The 23,537-nt window shown below is 69.2% G+C and overlaps 1 protein-coding gene across 2 annotated transcripts; it reads left to right on the forward strand.

Moving 5' to 3' along the window:
• The first annotated feature begins 4,027 nt into the window (after nucleotides 1-4,027).
• LOC144930526 (drebrin-like) lies at nucleotides 4,028-23,444 on the forward strand. 2 transcript variants are annotated; one of them, XM_078852632.1, is made up of 14 exons: nucleotides 4,028-4,286; nucleotides 10,309-10,361; nucleotides 11,399-11,511; nucleotides 13,093-13,167; nucleotides 14,472-14,609; nucleotides 14,948-15,025; nucleotides 17,075-17,226; nucleotides 17,361-17,415; nucleotides 17,741-17,815; nucleotides 18,165-18,285; nucleotides 18,565-20,400; nucleotides 20,795-20,952; nucleotides 22,780-22,837; nucleotides 23,055-23,444. In XM_078852632.1, the coding sequence occupies exons 1-14, from the start codon at nucleotides 4,201-4,203 to the stop codon at nucleotides 23,147-23,149; spliced, it is 3,093 nt and encodes a 1,030-aa protein (XP_078708758.1). In that variant the 5' UTR covers nucleotides 4,028-4,200; the 3' UTR covers nucleotides 23,150-23,444. The 2 variants fall into 2 exon arrangements, with proteins under 2 accessions (XP_078708758.1, XP_078708759.1); XM_078852633.1 differs by having other exon boundaries at nucleotides 4,049-4,286; nucleotides 18,565-18,654.
• The last annotated feature ends 93 nt before the right edge of the window (nucleotides 23,445-23,537 follow it).

Raw genomic sequence — 23,537 nt, forward strand, 5'->3', positions numbered from 1 at the left:
CCCAGCCCCAGGGGCTCAGGCAGGGTGGGGCTGAAGCAGTGGCCGTGGCTGTGTGTCCCGCTCCTGCTGGCCGCCTCCCTGCACTGGGTGCGCTGCGGAGTGAGTGAGCCGCAGCGCCCCTCGCTGGGCAGCACACACAGCAGGAGCGGGACACACAGCCGCCCATGCCGGTGCCCACCCCGTGGGCAGGAGGAGCCCACCCCAGGACAGGGGGCAGCGACACGGACTCCGGTTTGTAGGAAAGGGTCAGCGTCGGGTTGGAAAATGACAGGGTTCCCGGGCTCAGGTCGGGTGGGCCTGGGTCCAGATCAAGCGTAACAATGTGGCCCTAGCTGACTTCTCCAACCCCCGTTATTGGGCTCCCGGGGAACAGGGGCCGTTCTCTGGGCAGCAGGTCAGACGGGATCAGCTAACAGTCCCATCTGGCCATGAGCTCTCACTGACCTATCCAAGCCTGTCCTAGGATCTCTGGGGCATGTCCCTGGGACAGTGGGGGCAGGGACCTGCCCCCGATCATTGCGGGCCCTGCTCCCCCATGCCAAAGGCATGCAGGGACTAGTGCCCCTCCTCCTCAATCTGGGTTACTGCCCCTGGGTTACTGCCCACCCCTGGGCCAGGAGGTACCTGAACGCTGACCACTGAGGGGCCTGCCCTGGATCACTGCCTTGGGGCTGGCTGCGCAGAGGTGCTCTGAGCTCCCCTCCACCCAGCCAAGCAGCAGGGACAGCACCCTCCTCCCTGCCCCATCCGTGGGGTGGGGAGCTCAGAGGAGGAGGCCTGGGGGGGCAGGGGGTTCGGGGTGCTGGGAGGAGGAGGCCTGGGGGTGCAGGGGGTGCGGGGTGCTGGGTGCTCGGAGGAGGAGGCCTGGGGGTGCAGGAGGTGCGGGGTGCTGGGAGGAGGAGGCCTGGGGGTGCAGGGGGTGCGGGGTGCTGGGTGCTCGGAGGAGGAGGCCTGGGGGTGCAGGAGGTGCGGGGTGCTTGGAGGAGGCTTGACAAAGCCCTGGCTGGGATGATTTAGTTGGGGATGGGTCCTGCTTTGAGCAGGGGGTTGGACTAGATGACCTCCTGCGGTCCCTTCCAACCCTGATATTCTATGATTCTATGAGGAGGCCTGGGGGTGCAGGGGGTTCGGGGTGCTTGGAGGAGGAGGCCTGGGGGTGCAGGGGGTTCAGGGTGCTGGGTGCTCAGAGGAGGAGGCCTGGGAGTGCAGGGGGTTCAGGGTGCTTGGAGGAGGAGGCCTGGGGGTGCAGGGGGTTCGGGGTGCTGAGTGCTCGGAGGAGGAGGCCTGGGGGTGCAGGGGGTTCGGGGTGCTGGGTGCTCGGAGGAGGAGGCCTGGGGGTGCAGGGGGTTCGGGGTGCTGAGTGCTCGGAGGAGGAGGCCTGGGGGTGCAGGGGGTTCGGGGTGCTGGGTGCTCGGAGGAGGAGGCCTGGGGGTGCAGGGGGTTCGGGGTGCTCGGAGGAGGAGGCCTGGGGGTTCAGGGGGTTCGGGGTGCTGGGTGCTCGGAGGAGGAGGCCTGGGGGTGCAGGGGGTTCGGGGTGCTCGGAGGAGGAGGCCTGGGAACGAGAGAACTGTCCTCCACCCACCCTGCACCTGGGTGTGCCAGCCCCCCAGCCCTGCGCACCGGAGCCCCGACTCCCAGGGGCAGGCTGCAGTTTGGCCCGCAGGAGGCAGGCTGTGCCCACAAGGTGGCGTCAAAGGGAAATGTATGGAACTGAAGGACGAGGGTCAGCACTGGGGCCCAGCTGCCTGAAGATGGGAGGAGGTGGGGGCTGGGTGCTTGGAAGAGGGGGAATGAGTGCATGGAGTTCGGGGGTACTCAGATGAGAGGTGCATTGGAGTTGGGGGGCTGTGTGCTGAGATGGGGGCTGGGTCTGGGGAGCTGTGTGCTGTGATGGGGTCTGGGTCTGGGGGGCTGTGTGCTGAGATGGGGGCTGGGAGTTGGGGGGCTGTGTGCTGAGATGGGGAAAGGGCTGGGGGCTGGGGGCTGAGATGGGGGCTGGGTCTGGGGGGCTGTGTGCTGAGAGGGGGACTGGGAGTTGGGGGGCTGTGTGCTGAGATGGGGAAAGGGCTGGGGGCTGGGGGGCTGTGCTGAGATGGGGGCTGGGTGCTGAGATGGGGGCTGGGTCTGGGGGGCTGTGTGCTGAGAGGGGGACTGGGAGTTGGGGGGCTGTGTGCTGAGATGGGGAAAGGGCTGGCGGTTGGGGGGCTGGGTGCTGAGATGGGGGCTGGGGCTGGGGAGCTGTGTGCTGAATGGGGGCTGGGGGGCTGTGTGCTGAGATGGGGAAAAGGGCTGGGGGCTGGGGGGCTGTGCTGAGATGGGGGCTGGGGACTGCGGGATCGGGGGCTGTGTGCAGGGATAGAGGATGGTATGTATATGGAACTGCACAGGATCATCTGTGGGCACTCGGGATGGAAGGTGGGGGTGCCAAGGATCTGGGATCTCTTGTTTCTCCCACCCCTGCTGGGCCCAGCCCCGCCATCACACCAGCCCGCAGGAGGCAGTGGGGAGGAGCAGTCTCCCTGGGCTCCTGGCACAGTGGAGCGGGGTGTGCGTGGGAACAGGCCAGTCGGACAGCATGCCGGAGACACCCATGAGCCGAGCCCTGACACCCGCACAGCAGGGGCCTGAGAGCGGATGCTGGGGACGGCCTGCCCGCCCACCGAGATCAGCCCTGGGCAACTGGCCAGTGGCAGGGGAGGGAGCCTTCGAACGAGGCAGGATACCGGGGTAGATGGGCTCCTGGGTCTGGCCCAGGTTGGGGAGAGGATTACTGAGCTCGATGGGCCCATGGGTCCGGTCCAGGGCTGGGGGTGGGGATGCCAGGTTGTACAGAGAAGCGTGGAAGGAGCTGGGCTGCTGGACCAGGCTCGGCTGAGATGGAGCAGGACTGTATGGCCCGATGGTTTGTTGGGGGGAGGCAGCCCCAGCCACTCCCCCTGCGTGCCCGGGTACGGCCGGGATGGGTCTCATCCCAGCTGCTGGGAGCTGTGCACAGAGGGTACAGCCCCTGCATTTTTCCAGCTGGCCAGTCCTGGCTCTGCGAATATTTTCCTGGGGCTTTGGGGTTTTCGTTGGTGGTTTCATTGACCAAATAAGGGAACAGGCCGCTCGCTGCTGCGGCCTCTGCCAGCTGCCCCGGGGCCAAGGGCTGAGCAAACACCAGATTCCAAAGGGGGGGGCAGCGCTGCCCCCTTAAGCCTGATGGGCTCCCAGGATGGGATATGGAGCCATTGGGGAGCTGCCTCCCAGGTCCACATTGCCTGGGACAGTGACAGCCCCTGGGGACAGAACGCGGGGCCCAAGCAATGCAGCAGGCCCCATCAGAGCCCGGCTCCCCGTGTCATGGGACCATTCGCCCCCCAGCCTGGGGACCTCGCACACTCGGCCCACGCATCCTCTCGAACCCCAGAGATGTTGCTTCTGCACGGCCACTGCCCCCCAGCCCCCACTTGGGGCGTCCCAGGTAGCGTCCCGGCAGCCCCGAGCACCGGTGCATCTCCTGCTGGCTGCTTCAGCAACACCTGCATGTTTCCGCAGGCCCTACATAAACTGGGTCTGCCACAGATTTTCAGCTGGAGACAAATGGGGGCGAGCCACAGTGGGATCGGACAGAGAGAAGGACATGCTGTGCTGGGCAGCTCCAAGCTCTACCTGGCTACTAAGGACTTGTCTACACTTCAGAGTTAATTTGGATTAAGTAGAGTGCAAATTTAAAGTGCACCAGCTATTCTGGACTAAGTCCATTGGGTGCACAAGCCCCAACTCACTGAGTCTCACAGGAGCTCCTGGATCAGAATCCCCACTGGACAGAGTGGGAAACTGAGGCACAAAGAGAGGGAGGGACTCACTCTAAGGCATTACACTGCGCCATGAACAGAATCCAGAAGTCCTGGCTCCCAGCCCTCCTGGGCTCTTACCAGGAGCCCCACACTCCCTTCACACTACTGGGGACAGAACCCAGGAGTCCTGGCGCCCCACTCCCCTCCCAGAGCTGGGGAGAGAACCCAGGAGTCCTGGCGCCCCGCCCCCCCCTCAAACCAGTAGCCCAACTCCCCCCCGCCCCCGGAGCTGGGCAGGGCTCCCGGGTCCCTCCCTCCCCCCCCGCGGGCTGGGACCGGGGCCGGGCAAGGCGGGGCCGGCGCGGGGCTCCCTCGCCAGGAACTTTCCGGCCCGGCAGAGCGGGGAGCGCGGGGCTGAGCCATGAGCCGGCCCGACCTGGACACGCACCGGCTGGCGCTGCTGGCCGCCAAGGAGGACATCGCGGGCCGCCGCGCCTCCGCCGGCTGGTGAGCGCCGGGCCGGGCCGGGCCGGGCCGGGCCGTGCGGGGGGTGGGGGCTGCACAGTGGCAGAGAAGGGTGGGGGTGGGGGACAGTGTGGGGGGTGCAGTGGGATGGGGCAGTGACAAAAGGGTGGGGGTGGGGTGCTGTGCGGGGGGGTGCAGTGGGGTGGGGGCTGCACAGTGGCAGAGAAGGGTGGGGGTGGGGGACAGTGTGGGGGGGTGCAGTGGGATGGGGCAGTGACAAAAGGGTGGGGGTGGGGTGCTGTGCGGGGGGGTGCAGTGGGGTGGGGGCTGCACAGTGGCAGAGAAGGGTGGGGGTGGGGGACAGTGTGGGGGGGTGCAGTGGGATGGGGCAGTGACAAAAGGGTGGGGGTGGGGTGCTGTGCGGGGGGGTGCAGTGGGGTGGGGGCTGCACAGTGGCAGAGAAGGGTGGGGGACAGTGCAGGGGGGTGCAGTGGGATGGGGCAGTGACAGAAGGGTGGGGGTGGGGCGCTGTGCGGGGCGGTGCAGTGGGGTGGGGCGGTGGCAGAGAAGGATGGGGTGGGGTGCTGTGCGGGGGAGGCACAATGGGGTGGGTGTGTGAGGAGGTTTGGGGGACAGAACAGACTCTCCCGGAGCCCTTTGCTCGGAGCTGACTCTCAGCGGTGCTCTCTGCCCCCCTCTCCCTCCTTGGTGGGGTTGAGAGACCAGGAACCTCAAGGCAAAGCTGGTGTCGCTGGCATTGCCTGGGGCTCGGGCGCTGCCATGAGCCCAGGCCTGTGAGCTCCTGGGTCTTCTCCAGGGAGTCACAGAGCCACTGAGCCTGCATTCTGGGCACTGTTCCCACGCGACAGGGAGCAGGAGCTGGGGAAACTGAGGCATGGAGCAGGCAAGTGGCTTGCCCAAGGTCACACAGCAAGTTAGTGTGAGAACCAGAACCCAGGAGTCCTGCCTCTCTATTCCCCCCCCCCCCCGGACTCCACTCTCCCCACAGAGGTGGGAATAGAACCCAGGAGTCCTGCCTCCCAGCCCCCGCTGTTCGAAAGCTCGCTGGACCGCAGGGTGTTTGGGGGAAACAGCAGCTGTCTGGCTGCCAGGGAACAATTCCTGTTTTAACCCGCACCTCTAGCAAGGCGCTGCCAGGCTGCCTTTAACCCGCCCCTCCCAGCTGCCACTGCCCTCCCACAGGGAGTCATCCCCCCCCCCCCATGGAGGGAGCACCAATTGCCCCTCCCCCAGGACAGTGGGATTTCTGCGAGCGGAAAATGTCGAGGTTGCAGTTCTGCGGAGTGGCTGGCTGGGGTTTTCGGGGGGGGGGGAGGCTAGTGAGCGGGGGAGGGGAAGGTGGGAGGACCCTGGTTATGAAATGGCCCTGGATTTTGGACTTGTTTTCCAAGCTGCTTAACCCAGAGGAGTTCACGGCACTCCCCGGACAGGAGCTGGGCTGCTGAGCTCTGCTAATCCAGGGAGTGGCTCTGGGGAAGGCCATAGGGACAGGAGACTGGACCTCCTACAGCAACAATTCTGTCACCTCCCAGGAGGGGGCGCTGTGGGGGGCGGGGCAGGAGCGCTGGCTGGGGTGGGGACCCCTGGCGACTCCAGCCCTGGCCTCTCCCAGCAGGATCCCAAAGCGCCAAGTAGGGCCACAGGGCAGGGACTGCGGGTGCGTCGCTGGAAGCCAGCAGCGGGATTCAGGGGAGCTGCACGAGTTATCCGGGTGCGGATTGAGCCCGGACCCTGGGGCCATCGCACTGCCCTGAGGGGTCCCCTCTGGTCCCGCAGTGGCACCGGGATGGGCCCTGTGGAGACGTGCCAGGAGGAGGCACTGAGGCATAGGGGGGCACGGGGGTAGCGATGCTCCCTGGGCCCTTTAGTTTTCGGCCCTGGAGCGTGCTGCCAAGTCTCGCTCCCTCGCAGAGGGGCGGCTCCGGCTAAGGCCTTGGCCTCCAACGAAGGCATTGGAGTTAAACACACATTAGGGACAAGCAGCCATCCCGTCTCCCGCACCCTCTCCAGGGGAGACAGGCCCCGCAGGAAGGAAGCCCCCCCATTAACTCGCCCTCCCAGGCCAGACTCTCTGGCCCTGGCACAAGGTTGCAGGAAAGACCCCCAAGCCTCCTGACGCTGGGCCCAGGCTTGGCTCTGCAAGACAGGCTCCCTCCAGTCTCGCGTCCCCAGCGCCCCTCCTCCCTCCCCACGGCGCTGGGACGGGAGCAGGGCTTCCTCCAGAAACCACATGCAGCTCTGTGGCTTGGCCTGTTTCTCTTTGGGCCCAACTGAGCGGTGACGTCGCCCTGTGGGGACGCTGGGCGCAAGCCAGGCAGGAATGCAGGGGGCAGCGGCAGGCAGGAGCTGGGGGCTGAGCCCCCATCACCATATCCCCCATCTTGCCACCTTCCTGCCCCCGAGGCGCATGGTACCACGGCTCTGCCCCTCACCCTGACTCTGGCCAGCCCCCACCTGCACTGGGGTTCCCTGGCACCAGGGTGTTTTTACTGTCTGTGCAACGCCTTCCCCGAGGGGCTGGCACCCATTTCCCATGCCCCGCCCAGGCCACAAGGCGCCCATGTCAGTGAAAGCCATGCCCAGCGCATGGCCCAGCCGTGCTGTGGGAAGCCAGAGCCGCTCCAGATTTACACCAGAGCAGGATCTCGCCCCCGTCGGTCTCTGGCATGCCAGACGTGCCTGTGTTCAAATGAACACGCAGAGCCACATGCGTGTTCCCAGAGCTCCGCAGCTGCGTGTGCTCGGAGCAGAGCATGTTGTCACATGTACTGGTAATTGGCGCCGTGCAGAGACAAAGGGAGCTGGGGGGAGCGCGGGCGGGTTGGGGAAGGCTTGGGGAGACAGCCTCCCTGGAGAGAGGGACTCAGTTCGCTGGGATCGGAGCCAGCTTCTCTCGGTTCTAGCACCCGGCCGCGGCTCCAGGCTGCTCCTGCCCCAGGGGCTGGGGCTGCTCACAGGCTCGTGCCCCAGACTGTCTGGCTTGGCCAAGAGGCACCGAAAGGGGCCGTGATGGGTCCCGGGTCAGGGGGACTGGCCTATAGGGCAGCTTCTGTGTACGTTACACCCCCCCACATTATCCGCCCCTTGCTGGGCCTCAGGATCGCTTCAGATGCACCGCAGCGGAAGCTGAGCAAATTAATTGAATATGTCGTGTCTTGGAATGGCAGCATTGCAGGGAACAGGGCCAGACTGCTGGGCGGGGAGCTCCCGGCGACTCCAGCCCCAGCCTCTCCCAGCAGCGGGCACTGGGGGGGCAGGCAGGGCAGGGCAGAGCAGGAGCTGGGTGTGGGGGGAGCTCCCAGCAACTCCAGCCCCGGCCTCTCCCAGCAGGGGGCGCTGTGGGGGTGGGGCAGGAGCTGGCTGTGTTGGGGGGAATCAGTGTGGGAGTGCTGCCCATTGGGGGCTGTTTGTGGGCCACGTGCGCCCCTTTGCGCTGAGCCAGGCAGGGGGACCTGGCAGGGGTGCTCTTGCCACGGGTCCTCCTGCCATTGTGCCAGATCCTGCAGCCCCATTGTCCTGGAGCGGATGCTGTCGGATGCACTTCCATACCCTGAGTCAGGAAGGGGCTGGGGCGGAGGAGAGGCCGGGACGGGAAGGGGCTGAGCGGAGGGGAGGCCGGGATGGGGGAAGGAGCTGACCGGAGGGGAGGCCGGGACGGGGAAGGAGCTGACCGGAGGGGAGGCCGGGACGGGGAAGGAGCTGACCGGAGGAGAGGCCGGGACGGGAAGGGGCTGAGCGGAGGGGAGGCCGGGACGGGAAGGGGCTGACCGGAGGGGAGGCCGGGATGGGGGGGAAGGAGCTGAGCGGAAGGGAGGCCGGGACGGGGAGGGGCTGAGCGGAGGGGAGGCCGGGATGGGGGGGAAGGAGCTGAGCGGAGGGGAGGCCGGGATGGGGGGGAAGGAGCTGAGCGGAGGGGAGGCCGGGACGGGGAGGGGCTGACCGGAGGGGAGGCCGGGATGGGGGGGAAGGAGCTGAGCGGAGGGGAGGCCGGGATGGGGGGAGGAGCTGAGCGGAGGGGAGGCCGGGACGGGGAGGGGCTGAGCGGAGGGGAGGCCGGGATGGGGGGGAAGGAGCTGAGCGGAGGGGAGGCTGGGACGGGGAGGGGCTGAGCGGAGGGGAGGCCGGGACGGGGAGGGGCTGAGCGGAGGGGAGGCCGGGATGGGGGGGAAGGAGCTGAGCGGAGGGGAGGCCGGGATGGGGGGGAAGGAGCTGAGCGGAGGGGAGGCTGGGACGGGGAGGGGCTGAGCGGAGGGGAGGCCGGGACGGGGAGGGGCTGACCGGAGGGGAGGCCGGGATGGGGGGAAGGAGCTGAGCGGAGGGGAGGCCGGGACGGGGAGGGGCTGAGCGGAGGGGAGGCCGGGACGGGGAGGGGCTGACCGGAGGGGAGGCCAGGATGGGGGGGAAGGAGCTGACCGGAGGGGAGGCCGGGATGGGGGAAGGAGCTGAGCGGAGGGGAGGCCAGGCCTGCAGGTGTCCTGGGGGTCTCTGGGCAGGGGCAGAGCACCTGGAGCTGCGGAGGCTGGGGGTGAAGTGTGTGGGGCAGGGGCTGGTGCTTTCCCGTCCCACTGGCCCCTGAGCGGGTGGCATGTGCCATGAGGGAGCCCAAGTCCCCAGGGTGGGAGAGGAGCCTGCAGCCCCTGGCCCCCAACCTCTTTCCTGCCTGAGCCTCTCAACGGCCTGCAGGAAAGGCCCGTCCTCTGTGGCCGTCCCTGGCAGGGGGGGGTGTGCAGGGGCTGGGCACTCGGGAGCAGGAGACCTTTGCAGTTTGACCCCGAGCACTTGGGGATGGAGCAGCCTGTGCAGGGCTGGGGCTGGCATGGGCGGGGAGGGCTCTGCCTGCGGCAGAGCGACTGGCATACGCCGGGTAACCGAGGGCTGGCCCCCCGCGGGGGGTGGGGAATGCAGAGGAGTGAGGCAAGGCGGGATATGGTGGAGGGGGACGCTAGGCTGCCTCAGGCCGCTCCCTCGGCGGGGAGATGGATCTGCCCAAGAGCCCCGGACAGGAGATGGGAGGGGAGCATGTTGCCTGACCCCCTTTGGACTCAGTATTGCAATAGACCTGCCGGGCGTTGGCCGTATGCCGCTGCGTGTCAAACCGCCCCGTCCCCTACACCGCCCCCCGCGGGGCTCTGCACACTGCACCGCCGTGGGTCAGAACCTCCCCGTCCCCTACACCGCCCCCCGCGGGGCTCTGCGCCCTGCACCGCCGTGGGTCAGATCCGCCCCGTCCCCTACACCGCCCCCCGCGGGGCTCTGCGCGCTGCACCGCCGTGGGTCAGATCCGCCCCGTCCCCTACACCGCCCCCCGCGGGGCTCTGCGCGCTGCACCGCCGTGGGTCAGAACCTCCCCGTCCCCTACACCGCCCCCCGCGGGGCTCTGCGCGCTGCACCGCCGTGGGTCAGATCCGCCCCGTCCCCTACACCGCCCCCCGCGGGGCTCTGCGCCCTGCACCGCCGTGGGTCAGATCCGCCCCGTCCCCTACACCGCCCCCCGTGGGGCTCTGCGCCCTGCACCGCCGTGGGTCAGATCCGCCCCGTCCCCTACACCGCCCCCCGCGGGGCTCTGCGCGCTGCACCGCCGTGGGTCAGATCCGCCCCGTCCCCTACACTGCCCCCCGCGGGGCTCTGCGCCCTGCACCGCCGTGGGTCAGATCCGCCCCGTCCCCTACACCGCCCCCCGCGGGGCTCTGCGCGCTGCACCGCCGTGGGTCAGAACCTCCCCGTCCCCTACACCGCCCCCCGCGGGGCTCTGCGCCCTGCACCGCCGTGGGTCAGAACCCCTGCTGTACGTTACACAGACGCCCCACACAGGCCTGGGGTCACTGTTCCCAGCAGTCTGGACTGTCTCTGTCCTGCCAGACTCTGGATCCAGCCCCGTCTCGGGCGGTCGGTATAATGGGCCAGTGTCTGTGGAGGGGGTTGCTGGGCTGGCAGCCCGGGGGTGGGGGGTGAAGCAGGTGTTTGAGCTGGGGGTGGTGGAGGAGAAGATTGGTTGCCCCAATACCCCCCGCCCTGTCTGACCTCCCCTTCTGCCCCGCTCCAGGGCCGTCTTTGCGTATGGGAAGCACAATGAGCTGAAGCTCCTGGACTCGGGAGGTAAGAGGTGCCGAGGCCCTGGATCCACAGCCCCCTCTCCCAGCCGCCCGCCCCACACGGCCACCACCACGGCTAAGGAGCTGTCCCTGGGTGCTGCCACCCGGCAGCTCTCTAACACCCCCCAGCAGCGTGGGCTGGCGTCCCGCTGAGAGACCTGCCAGCACCCCCGACGCCGGGGCTGCACCCAGACGCAGGGGGGATTCGACAGGAGTCACAGAACTGGGGCTCGCTGTCGCAGCGCCCCCTGGGGCCAAATGGGGCCAGCCCTGACGGCCGGGGAGAGTGACCCCCGCAGCCCCCCACCCTGCTCCCTGCGCCCAGCCCCCCAGTGCAGCCCTGATGGCCGGGGAGAGCGCCCCCCGCTGAGCCCCACCCTGCTCCCTGCGCCCACCGCCCCCTAGTGCAGCCCTGACGCCCGGGGAGAGCGCCCCCCGCTGAGCCCCACACCCTGCTCCCTGCGCCCACCGCCTCCTAGTGCAGCCCTGACGCCCGGGGAGAGCGCCCCCTGCTGAGCCCCACCCTGCTCCCTGCGCCCAGCCCCCCCTAGTGCAGCCCTGACGCCCGGGGAGAGCGCCCCCCGCTGAGCCCCCCACCCTGCTCCCTGCGCCCAGCCCCCCCTAGTGCAGCCCTGACGCCCGGGGAGAGCGCCCCCCGCTGACCCCCCCTGCGCCCAGCGCCCCCTAGTGCAGCCCTGATGGCCAGGGAGAGTGACCCCCGCAGCCCCCCACCCTGCTCCCTGCGCCCAGCGCCCCCTAGTGCAGCCCTGACGGCCGGGGAGAGCGCCCCCCGCTGCCCCCCGCCCTGCGCCCCCTAGTGCAGCCCTGACGCCCGGGGAGAGCACCCCCCGCTGCCCCCCGCCCTGGCCCAGCGCCCCCTGTGTGGGCAGTAGGGATAAGGATGGATAGGGAGGCTGCCCCAATACCCCTCCCCCAGACAGGGAGTGGGGGCAGCAAGCAGTGGGGGTCTGCCGTAGTGTCCCCTGGAGCACTCTGGGGGGCTGGGCCCTGCTAACCACCCCCCCCCCGGTCTTATTGCAGCCGGTGGGGCAGAGGAGCTGGCCAGGAAGTTCTCCAGTACCAACGTCATGTACGGCCTGTGCCGCGTCCAGGACCCCGGCTCTGGGCAGCCCCGCGTTGTCCTCATCAACTGGGTGAGAGTCACGGGACGGGGGGCAGGCCCTGCACCTGCAGACAGGGTGGGCATGGAGGGCCCCAGCCCCAGCTGGGGAGGGGTCCCTTTGCCCTCTGCCAGGGGTCAGACTTACTGGGGGTGCTTATAGCGCCCCCTAGTGCCTGTGGCAATGCAGCACCCACCTGAATTTTTCTGGGTCCCTGTTTGGGGGGGCTGGGGCTGGTTGGGGAGCTGGGTCCCTGGTTGGGGGGCTGCTTGGGGGCCTGGGGCCTGTTCCAGGCTCCTCATCAAGTGCTGTGGGGCCTCCCCACCCGCTGGCAGGGCCCAGCTGCCACTTCTTCTCATTCCTGCTCACGGGGGCGGGGTGAGGGGGGCATGGTTTGGGGGGACTCTGTGGATGGGTGGGTAGCAGGGAGGCTTCGGGGGCGGCAGGGGGTCACATATGGGGCGGCCCTAAGCAGCTCCTTGTCTCTCCCAGCCCCGTGGCATCCGACGGGGGGAGGGGCTCATCGGGGCTGGGTACCCCCTGCAGGCCTGCGTGTGTTCAGCCCCCGGCGCAGGGCGCTGCGTGTGCCCCACGTGCCCTGAATACCCCACGGGCCGCACTTGCGTTATTGACATGGCCCAACCTGGGGCGCAGGCTGTTCTCCGCTCTGCACAACGCAGCTGCGGCCCCCCTGGAAGGCCAGCGGTGGGGGGCTGGGGGCGGCAGGCCCTGGGCACCCCCACTTCCACAATGAGCTACTCCAGCTCTGGCCTCTTGCAGCAGGGGGCACTGTGGGGCATGGGGTGGGAGCCCTGGCTGTGGGGGAGCTCCCCCTACTCCAGCTTTGGCCTCTCAGCAGATTGGGGTGCTTTCTTGCCCCCGACACATGACTCCCCAGTTCCGAGAGCTCTGGGGCCGGCTGCCAGTTCCCCCACACCCGGCCCTGGTGCTGTCTGAGCAGAGCCTGGCTGCGACTCTGATCCCTGGGGGAGCCCCCGAGCGAATCGATACTGTCCTGGGCGAGCTGCCCACCCAGAGCCCCCCGGGGTCCGTGGTTCTGGGCAGCAGGGCCCCACCCTCCGGAGCAGGGGGCCTCCAGCTCTGGGAGGATGGGCTCAGCGCTCTCCGGCTCCAGGCAGGCACTCCCAAAGACAATTGCACACTGCAGGGTGGGGTCAGTTGGGGGCTCGATTAAGGGGGCCAAGTGACAAACAAGGGGACGTAAGGGTCTGCAGGATGTCTGAGGGGAGATCAGGGGGACGGGGGGCAAGTGGGCACTTGGACAACTGAGGGGAATGGAGGGAAACTGAGGAAGGGAACCTTTGGGCTGACTCCTGGGACAGCGCCCTGCAGGGGAGTGGACTCTTAGGCGAGCCCCAGCCCTGGCGACGAGTGCAGGGGCCACTTGCCGAGCTCAGTGAAATTCTGTATCCACAGAGAGGTGGGGGAGCCGGGTCTCTTTTGGGGGGCCCCTTCTCCAGGGCTGCAGGGGGAGCACACGGCAGCCAGCCATGGAGGCGCAAAGCCCAACAGGGGGTGGAGTGAGCTGGCCTGGTCTGGGGCCCTGCTCCGGCACCGGCTGCCCGGCTGAGCTGATGTCTGCTTGGTGCCCAGGTGGGGGAGAAGGTGCCGGAGTCCTACAGACAGACCTGTGCGGGGCATCTGCCTGCCATCAAGGCCTTCTTCAAGGTGAGCTCCTGCCCGGCGGGCGGCACCACAGGGAACTTGGGCATTGCAAGGGGTACATGAGAGACAGGAGTCACAGAGACTGTCTGAAAGGGGGCGCTGTGGGGGAGCTCTGGGCTACTCCAGTCCCAGCCTGGTCCAGCAGGGGGCGCTGTGTGGAGCAGGGTAGGAGCTGGCTGTTGAGGGGGCTCTTGGCCACTCCAGCTCCGGCCTCTCCCAGCAGGGGGCGCTGTGGGGGGCGGGGCAGGAGCGCTGGCTGTGGGGGGGGGTTGTTTCTGGCCACGCCAGCTCCGGCCTCTCCCAGCAGGGGGCGCTGTGGGGGGCGGGGCAGGAGCGCTGGCTGTGGGGGGGGGTTGTTTCTGGCCACGCCAGCTCCGGCCTCTCCCAGCAGGGGGCGCTGTGGGGGGCGGGGCAGGAGTGCTGGCTGTGGGGGGGGGTTCCTGGCCACGCCAGCTCCAGCCTCTCCCAGCAGGGGGCGCTGTGGGGGTGGGGTGTGTCCAGCCTTTGTCGCCATTTCAGCTCCGGGCTGTGGCTGTCTGGCCGCTCCCCCGCACTTCCCTAGCCCCTGCCACGTCCCTGGTGTTTGGCTTTGTTTCCGTCCCACTCACTCCCTGGCTCTCCCCCAGCTCCCTCAGCCCCCCCCCCCCCCCCCCGAGCTGGGACCCCTGCCCTGGGCAGCCCCTGGCCTTCGGACGCTTTGCTCAGCACATTCCCACCACTGCTAACTCAGGCTCTGCCATTCCCAGCCCTGGCCCGGCTCCCTGGCCCCGGACCTGGGGGGCTTTCCCTGGGCAGGAAGGGGGTGGGGGAGCAGCTGGGGCCCCTCTCCAACCCCCCCCACCCCATCTGTTGCTTGTGTCTCCCCCGTTCCCAGTGCTGGAGCCTTCGCTCAGTGCAGGGGTGCTCCCCTCCCCCCAAGGGCCGGGAGCAGGCCCCTGGTGAGTGGCCCTCTCTGTCCCACCCTCCCCCAGCCCGGGCACCCAGCCCCCTGCATGGCCTAGCCCCAGCAGCCAGAGGGAAACAGTCTCCACCATCTGGAGCCCAAGAACCTATAAATACCCGGGAATGGAGCCAGGGATGGGCAGGAATCTGCCAGAGACAGGCTGCAACCAGCCAGCCAGCATCCCGCCCGATGCGGGCACGGGCCGGAGCTGGGAGCAGGATGCATCCAGGGCCTGTGCCGGGAGAGCCGCCTTCCCCTCTCCCAGGCTGGGGTGGGAAGGACAGCTGGGCTCCCCTTGGGGGGCGCCCCGGCTCCCAGGCCCGGGGTGAGCAGAGGTGAAGCTGTCCTCCCCTCCCTCGTGCAGGAGGCCAGCCTGGTGCTGAGCGCCCGCCGCCCCGAGGAGGTGACGCAGGAGGGGCTCCACCACGTGCTGTCCCAGCTCGCGCCAGCGGGGGGCAGCGTCTCCAGGCGAGCACCAGCCAGCAGCTCTGAGGAACTGGTGGTGAGTGGGGGGGCGGGGGGGTTGGCGGGGGGGGTGTGGGAAAGTGTGTGGACTGGGGCCAGACGGACAGATGCTGTGGGGTGCATAGAGGGAGGGGCCGCTGGGGTTTCCCTCTGGGCTGCATTGGCATTTGCTCCCTGCAGACGAGCCAGGCTGGCATGTGCTGCACCGGGTGCAGACGGGAGCCTGGTCGGGGCAAGGGGGGGGTGATGCCGCATGCAGGGCCCTGGGACCCTCCCCCCTCACTGAGCTGCCATGGCCCAGTACAGGGATGGAGATGTCCCAGGGAGAGGGCTACTCTGAGCCCCCCTTGGACCCATTTCTGCATCTCCCCGCAGGGCACCAACTACAGGAAAACGAACCCTGCCCTGGAGATCCGCAGGACCAAACGGGACTCGTTCTGGGCGCAGGCCGAGGTGAGCAGACAGCGCAGTCCCAAGAGATCCCCTGCACAGGTCATGAGCCGCACCCCAGGCCCTGCCCCATACCTCTGCAGCCGGGAACTGCACCCACAGCCAGGGCTCCTGCCCTGCTCCCCACAGCGCCCCCTGGAGCAGGTTTAATCAGGAGGTGCGGGAATGCTGAATGAGTGGGACATTTGGACTAGTCTAGTGGTTCTCAAACTTTTTTTTCATGGACCACTTGAAAATTGCTGAGGGTCCTGGCGGACCCCTTAATGATCTTTCCAAGTGTTGTTTGTCCCGTTAGCTTGCGAGTGCAAAGCGCTTCCGTGGCAGCCCCCGAGCTGGGCTGGGAAGGAGAGGGGGGTCTCTCCCTCTCTCCCCGCCGTGGCAGCCCCCGAGCTGGGCTGGGAAGGAGAGGGGGGTCTCTCCCTCTCTCCCCGCCGTGGCAGCCCCCGAGCTGGGCTGGGAAGGAGAGGGGGGTCTCTCCCTCTCTCCCCGCCGTGGCAGCCCCCGAGCTGGGCTGGGAAGGAGAGGGGGGTCTCTCCCTCTCTCCCCGCCGTGGCAGCCCCCGAGCTGGGCTGGGAAGGAGAGGGGGGTCTCTCCCTCTCTCCCCGCCGTGGCAGCCCCCGAGCTGGGCTGGGAAGGAGAGGGGGGTCTCTCCCTCTCTCCCCGCCGTGGCAGCCCCCGAGCTGGGCTGGGAAGGAGAGGGGGGTCTCTCCCTCTCTCCCCGCCGTGGCAGCCCCCGAGCTGGGCTGGGAAGGAGAGGGGGGTCTCTCCCTCTCTCCCCGCCGTGGCAGCCCCCGAGCTGGGCTGGGAAGGAGGAGGGGGGTCTCTCCCTCTCTCCCCGCCGTGGCAGCCCCCGAGCTGGGCTGGGAAGGAGAGGGGGGTCTCTCCCTCTCTCCCCGCCGTGGCAGCCCCCGAGCTGGGCTGGGAAGGAGAGGGGGGTCTCTCCCTCTCTCCCCGCCGTGGCAGCCCCCGAGCTGGGCTGGGAAGGAGGAGGGGTCTCTCTCCTGCCATGGCAGCCCCCGAGCTGGGCTGGGAAGGAGAGGGGGGTCTCTCCCTCTCTCCCCGCCGTGGCAGCCCCCGAGCTGGGCTGGGAAGGAGAGGGGGGTCTCTCCCTCTCTCCCCGCCGTGGCAGCCCCCGAGCTGGGCTGGGAAGGAGAGGGGGGTCTCTCCCTCTCTCCCCGCCGTGGCAGCCCCCGAGCTGGGCTGGGAAGGAGAGGGGGGTCTCTCTCCTGCCATGGCAGCCCCCGAGCTGGGCTGGGAAGGAGCAGGTTCTTTCCCTGGCTGCTGCAGCCCTGGAGCTTGAGAAAGTTGCCTCTCTCTCTGGCCGCCGTCCCAAATTCTCCCCCCCCCTCTTCTCACCCCATTGCCCCTACCTACTTCCTATTTCCCCCACCTCACCCCACTGCCCCCTCCCACCTACCCCCTAGTCCTCCCAAGGCCACCACCTCACCTTACATGTGGTGGACGGCGCTTCATTCTCTCGTGTGTGGCGGGCCAGGTGTGCACCCTAGAAGGGACTATCCGCGGACCACCTGACTGGAGCTCGCGGACCACAAGTCCCTCTGTGCTCCTTGCTCCCAGGGCCAGGCTCTGGCCTCCCCGCCTCAGGCTGATCCCTGCGGGGTTCTGGGCTCTGATCCTGCCCTGCCCCCCCGTGGCTCCCGTCGGGGCTGAGTCCCCGAAATGTTCCAGTGAAGGGGGGTCTCAGGCAGGTTCCCTGTGGGAATGTGGCCAGTGCTCTGTTGTATATGCTGCCCCCGGTGCATCCCCGCAGTACTGCCCTGGGGGAGACGACTTGGGTCCCTGCCTTGGGAGCAGGGCTGGTTGGAAACACAGAGGGAGGGGGCAGTGCCCGGGCAGGGGGTCTGGGCCAGGTGCTGACCTCCCCACCTTGCTCCGGGTGTTGGTGGGAGCTCAGCACCTGGACTCGGGGATCGGTCCCTGCCCCTGCCCCTGCCCTGCAGGGATCCCCTCGCTGCCCTGCCCCCGCCCCGGTGCTGGAGGCTGTTTGGGGTCCCCCGGAGCTCAGCCCCCTGTGCCCTGTGCTGCACCCAGAGGGAAGAGGAGCAGCGGAAGGAGGAGGAGCGCCGGCGGCTGCTGGAGGAGCGTAGGCGCTGGGAACGTGAGCGCATGGAGGAGGAGAAGAGAGAGGCGGCTGAGCGAGAGCGCAAGTTCAAGGAGAAGGAGAGGCTGATCGAGGAGCAGAGGTGAGTCCCCCAGGGCTGCCAGGCCTGGCGCCCCTGCCCCATCCTGCAGGCCTGCCTGGGGGCCCTGCACCCGGCGGAGCCAGGCCCCGTCAGGGCTCGCAAGCTCCTCGGCTGACCTGGGTCCCTCCCTGCAGGAAGGAGCAGGCGCGGCTGGAGGCCGAGGAGCGGAGGAAGGAGAAAGCCCGATGGGTGAGTGGAAGCTGTGCCCGCCCTGCCCCTACATCAGGGAGCCGGCAGCCAGCACTGGGCTGGCGGTGAGATGGGGCCGAGCAGGAGACGGGGCCGGCAGGGGAGGGCTGGGGCCCGCGTCGGAGCTGGGGGGGGCACAGGCTGAGTACGGAGGGGCACAGTGCGTCTCACGGCTGGGAGCCAGACCCCAGGAAGGAGCATGAACCAAGGCAGGCAGCACGCAAGGAGCTGGGGGGCAGAGGACGTGGGGGCCCAGCCCCCCTCGAGCTGCCCCCACTGCTAAGTGCCCCAGCTCTCTGAGGGTCTCTACCCCATCCCGTCCCAGGAGCAGCAGCAGCGGGAGCACGAGGAGGCCATGCGGGACCGGTTCCGGCGCAGTGAGTCCATCGAGAAGGCAGTGGTAAGTGATGGGAGCCTAGAGAGAGAGAGCGCCCCCTTCTGGGCCAGGCCTGTCCTAGCCTCCTGCCCCCCACCTGGCCAGGACGCCCCCTGCTGGGCCAGGCCTGTCCTACCCTCCTGCCCCCCACCTGGCCAGGACGCCCCCTGCTGGGCCAGGCCTGTCCTAGCCTCCTGCCCCCCACCTGGCCAGGACGCCCCCTGCTGGGCCAGGCCTGTCCTAGCCTCCTGCCCCCCACCTGGCCAGGACGCCCCCTGCTGGGCCAGGCCAACACTAACATCTTCCCCACTCGGGCCGGGATGCAGAGCCCCCTGCCCGCCCCTCAGGCCCCCCCTCACTCTGTGCGTTGCAGGAGGCGGCCACGCTGGTCTCCCAGCGCTCACAGAATCCCCGGGAGTTCTTCAGGCAGCGGGAACGCTCCAGCTCCACTTCGGGTGCCCAGTCGCCCCCCTCGCCCCTGGGTGTCAGGCCAGGTGAGTGTCTCAGCCCCCGGCGCCTGCGCTCCCCTGGGCACTTTCCGCTGGATGTGGGATTTGGCTGAAATCCTGCCTTGCTGGGAGCTCTCGGATCAGGTTTGCTGTCTGCAAACCAAGCCTGCCATTTGCTGGGGGCACGAGGGAGCTATTAGGGGCCTACGGGTTAAGCAGCTGCTGTGTTCCCCCCCCGAGGTGGCTGCATGACAGTGGTGGGTGATAGTGCGGGAGGGGCAGGGGAAGCAGCCGCTGACAATCTCCTCTGTGCTTTCCCCCCAGGAGCACCCCATAGGCCCTGCCTACGCTACCAGCGCAGCCTGACTGAGTCGGCCTACATCTTCCGCCGGCCAGAGCCCCACACTTCGCCGGGTGACTTCCTCCCGGCCCCCTCCAGCCCTCGCACCTCTGAGTCCCGCTCCAGCACGGCTGCCCCTCCTGCCAGTCCACGCAGACCCACACCCCTGTCCCCTGCCAGCCTGCCTGGGACAGGGCCTCTGCCCTCCACCAGCCTGCCCAGGGCCAAACCCCTGCCCCCCACCAGCCCGCCCGGGACAGGGCCCTTGTCCCCCACCAGCCCGCCATGGGCCAAACTCCTGCCCCCCACCAGCCCGCCCGGGACAGGGCCCTTGTCCCCCACCAGCCCGCCTTGGGCCAAACCCTTGCCTCCCACCAGCCCGCCCGGGACAGGGCCCCTGCCCCCCACCAGCCCGCCTTGGGCCAAACCCCTGCCCCCCACCAGCCCACCCAGGACAGGGCCCCTGGCTCCAGCTATTCAGCCCAGAACCAAAGATCTGTTCCACATCAGTCCAGATGGAACCATGACTCTGCCTCCCATCAGCCTGGCTGAACCCGGGTCTCCACCCCCTGCCCCCTCTGCCAGAGCCAGGTCTCGACCCCCTGCCAGCCCTCCCAGAACTTGGTCTCCGTCCCCTGCCCCCTCTGCCAGAGCCGGGTCTCCACCCCCTGCCAGCCCTCCCAGAGCCGGGTCTCCACCCCCTGCCAGCCCTCCCAGAGCCGGGTCTCCACCCCCTGCCCCCTCTGCCAGAGCCGGGTCTCCACCCCCTGCCAGCCCTCCCAGAGCCGGGTCTCCACCCCCTGCCCCCTCTGCCAGAGCCGGGTCTCCACCCCCTGCCCCCTCTGCCAGAGCCGGGTCTCCACCCCCTGCCAGCCCTCCCAGGGCCGGGTCTCCACCCCCTGCCAGCCCTCCCAGGGCCGGGTCTCCACCCCCTGCCAGCCCTCCCAGGGCCGGGTCTCCACCCCCTGCCAGCCCTCCCAGGGCCAGGTCTCCAACCCCTGCCCCCTCTGCCAGGGCCGGGTCTCCACCCCCTGCCAGCCCTCCCAGGGTCGGGTCTCCACCCCCTGCCAGCCCTCCCAGGGCCAGGTCTCCAACCCCTGCCCCCTCTGCCAGGGCCAGGTCTCCAACCCCTGCCCCCTCTGCCAGAGCCGGGTCTCCATCCCCTGCCAGCCCTCCCAGGGCCAGGTCTCCATTTCCTCCAAGGGCCGGGTCTCCATCCCCTGCCAGCCCTCCCAGGGCCAGGTCTCCATTCCCTCCCAGGGCCGGGTCTCCATCCCCTGACAGCCCTCCCAGAACTTGGTCTCCTGCCCCTGCCAGCCCTCCCAAAGCCGGGTCTTCTCCACCCCCTGCCTTTCCCAGAGCTGGGTCTCCGCCCTCTGCCAGCCCCCCATGCCCTGTCAGCCCTCCCAGAGCCAGGTCTCCACCTCTTCTCTCTCTACCCCTGGCCAGCCCCCCTTCCCCAGTGTATCTGTCCCCCAGCATCCCCCATGGGCTGAGGTCTCCAAACCAGCCCCCAGCTATATTTCCGCCCATGGAGGAGGCTCCCCTATTGCTCCAGGGCCCCTCTGAGGGCTCCCTCCTGGCAGAGTCAGTGCCCACTGAGGGGCCCCACGACCGGCTCCCAGATGTGCAGACTGGGCCTCTCGCTGATCCCACTCGCCCATCACTGGCCGTGGGGGAGCCTGCTCCAAGCTGCCCGGTTCTCTCCAGCGCAGGTTCCCTCTCCGTGGAACCTCTGCCCCAGCCAGCGCCCTCCTGGCCCTGGCAGCCCGGCCCCTCCACAGCTGCAGCCCCCCTGCCTGGCGAGGACCCCGGGGCAGGTGGGTGTTCGGGGCAGAACGGTGCCATCATGCGCACACACCAGGAGCTGCCGGGCTGAGCCAGCACTGGGGTCACCTGGGCTGGCAGGTCTGTCCTGCTCCCCCAGCGCGGCCCAGCAGGAAACCCCCCAGCGGGTCTGCCCCCCACTCCCAACACAGCCCCCGGCAGGAAACCCCCTGGGGAGGGCACCATGCAGTGCTGCTTGGCCGGCTGTCACTCGGGGGCGTTCTGCTCCGGGGGGAGGCGGCGGGGTTCCTGAATTGCCGTCAGCCAGGCTGGCGGAGTGGGGTACCTGATGGAGCCCAGCAGCCCCTGAGCCAGCTTGGACGGTCGCCCGCTGCTCTGGCAGCAGAGCGAGTGCCAGGCACTCAGCCCTCACCCGTCTCCCCGTAGGTGGAGAGGCACGGGTGGAGCCCTCCCACGGGCCTTGCCTGGCGCCAGGGGCCAGCCCGGCCGAGCTCCTCCTGGAGTCAGGACACAATGGCATAGCAGGGCAGGAGGCCAGGAGGTGGCCGGAGCTCACGGAGCTGGAGCTGGAGCCAGGAGAGAAGGTAACGGAGCCAAAACCTATGAGGAACTTTGTCAGGGGGTGGCAAGTTCAGGACATGGGGCCTTTCCCCTTCAGGAGGCACCAACTCCACTCTGCCCCAGGGCTGGGGGCGGCGAATGGGGCCTTTCCCCTCTCGGGGGGGCAGGCTCCGATCTGCCCCAGGGCAGGGGACTGGCTGGCTCAGGGGGGTGGGGAATGGGGCCTTTCCCCTCTAGGAGGTGCTGGCTCCGATCTGCCCCAGGGCAGGGGACTGGCTGGCCCGGGGGTGGGGAATGGGGCCTTTCCCCTCTAGGAGGTGCTGGCTCCGATCTGCCCCAGGGCAGGGGACTGGCTGGCCCGGGGGTGGGGAATGGGGCCTTTCCCCTCTCGGGGGGGCTGGCTCCGATCTGCCCCAGGGCAGGGGACCGGCTGGCCCGGGGGGTGGGGAATGGGGCCTTTCCCCTCTCGGGGGGGCAGGCTCCGATCTGCCCCAGGGCAGGGGACTGGCTGGCCCGGGGGTGGGGAATGGGGCCTTTCCCCTCTCGGGGGGGCTGGCTCCGATCTGCCCCAGGGCAGGGGACCGGCTGGCCCGGGGGGTGGGGAATGGGGCCTTTCCCCTCTAGGAGGTGCTGGCTCCGATCTGCCCCAGGGCAGGGGACTGGCTGGCCCGGGGGGTGGGGAATGGGGCCTTTCCCCTTCAGGAGGCACCAACTCCACTCTGCCCCAGGGCTGGGGGCGGCGAATGGGGCCTTTCCCCTCTCGGGGGGGCTGGCTCCGATCTGCCCCAGGGCAGGGGACTGGCTGGCCCGGGGGGTGGGGAATGGGGCCTTTCCCCTTCAGGAGGCACCAACTCCACTCTGCCCCAGGGCTGGGGGTGGGGAATGGGGCCTTTCCCCTCTCGGGGGGGCTGGCTCCGATCTGCCCCAGGGCAGGGGGCCGGCTGGCCCGGGGGGTGGGGAATGGGGCCTTTCCCCTCTAGGAGGTGCTGGCTCCGATCTGCCCCAGGGCAGGGGACTGGCTGGCCCGGGGGGTGGGGAATGGGGCCTTTCCCCTCTCGGGGGGGCTGGCTCCGATCTGCCCCAGGGCAGGGGACTGGCTGGCTCAGGGGGGTGGGGAATGGGGCCTTTCCCCTCTCGGGGGGGCTGGCTCCGATCTGCCCCAGGGCAGGGGACTGGCTGGCTCAGGGGGGTGGGGAATGGGGCCTTTCCCCTCTCGGGGGGGCAGGCTCCGATCTGCCCCAGGGCAGGGGACCGGCTGGCCCGGGGGGTGGGGAATGGGGCCTTTCCCCTCTAGGAGGTGCTGGCTCCGATCTGCCCCAGGGCAGGGGACTGGCTGGCCCGGGGGGTGGGGAATGGGGCCTTTCCCCTCTCGGGGGGGCTGGCTCCGATCTGCCCCAGGGCAGGGGACTGGCTGGCCCGGGGGTGGGGAATGGGGCCTTTCCCCTCTCGGGGGGGCTGGCTCCGATCTGCCCCAGGGCAGGGGACTGGCTGGCTCAGGGGGGTGGGGAATGGGGCCTTTCCCCTCTCGGGGGGGCTAGCTCTGATCTGCCCCAGGGCAGGGGACTGGCTGGCTCAGGGGGGTGGGGAATGGGGCCTTTCCCCTCTCGGGGGGAACCGGCTCCAATTGGGGCCCATGTCAGGAGCTGTTTCCATGTGGCATCAGCTCAGGCTCCCTCTGCAGGTGACCCCACTGCAGCCCCCTCCCGTCACCTGCGGCAGGCTGCCCAGGCCCTGGACCCCAGAGTACCTGCCCCACGGGGAGCCAGTGGGAGCAGGGAGCCTGGCTTAGTCCCACTGCCTAGGTGAGAGCTGTGCCCATGCCCCCCTTCAGCGCCCCTCTCGTCCCGCAGGGCGCCCTGAGCAGCGGTGCCAAGCTCCAGCTGCAAGCGGCGTGGGATCCCCCCGCAGGTACCGCGGCTCCGGCCTCCCTCTCCGCCCTGTGCCACCCCACTGCGGGGCTCCCCCAGGGAGCGGGGGAGGGGCTGCCCTGGCTGGGCTCCCCCGGGAATGGGGTTGGCGGGGGAAGAGGCGGCCTGGCCAGGGTGCCCTGAAGGAGGGGAGGGAGGGCTGGGGGGGTGATACCCCAGCAAGGGCCCCTGTCGCTGAGCTGCCGGTCTCTCCGCAGGGGGCACAGCCTGGGTCTCTCTGCAAGGCGGCGCCAGGCAGGTGGGGCTGGAGGGGGGGGAGCCCATCGCGGGCCCCTCCCCCCCCACGGCATAGAAAGCGGGGGCTGCCGGACCCCAGCACTCGCCTCATCCCACAGGGCCAGCGTGGGCTCGGCTTTACTGACTGCGACTCGCCGCAGGGCTGCTCGGATCGCGCCCCCCCTGGGCTGTTCTAAGAACCAGCAATTCCCCCCCACACACGCTCTGGGGGTGCCTGTGGGCCCAACCCCTCCACTCTGAACCCCTGGCACCCTGTTCTCTGCTCGCTGGGTGAGCCCCCAACCCACCACGGTACCCTGGGTCCTGGGCTGTGGCCTCCAAGGCCTAATAAAGGAGCTGTAGGAACTTGCCATGGGTCTGGCTTTGGCTTCTCTGCCCCTCCCCGTGAGGCTGCAGCACCTGGACTCATCCCCCCGATGGGGCCCAAGGCCACTGAGCCAGCC

This window comes from Lepidochelys kempii, chromosome 4 (genome assembly GCF_965140285.1).
Source record: "Lepidochelys kempii isolate rLepKem1 chromosome 4, rLepKem1.hap1, whole genome shotgun sequence".
Lineage (NCBI taxonomy): Eukaryota > Metazoa > Chordata > Testudines > Cheloniidae > Lepidochelys > Lepidochelys kempii.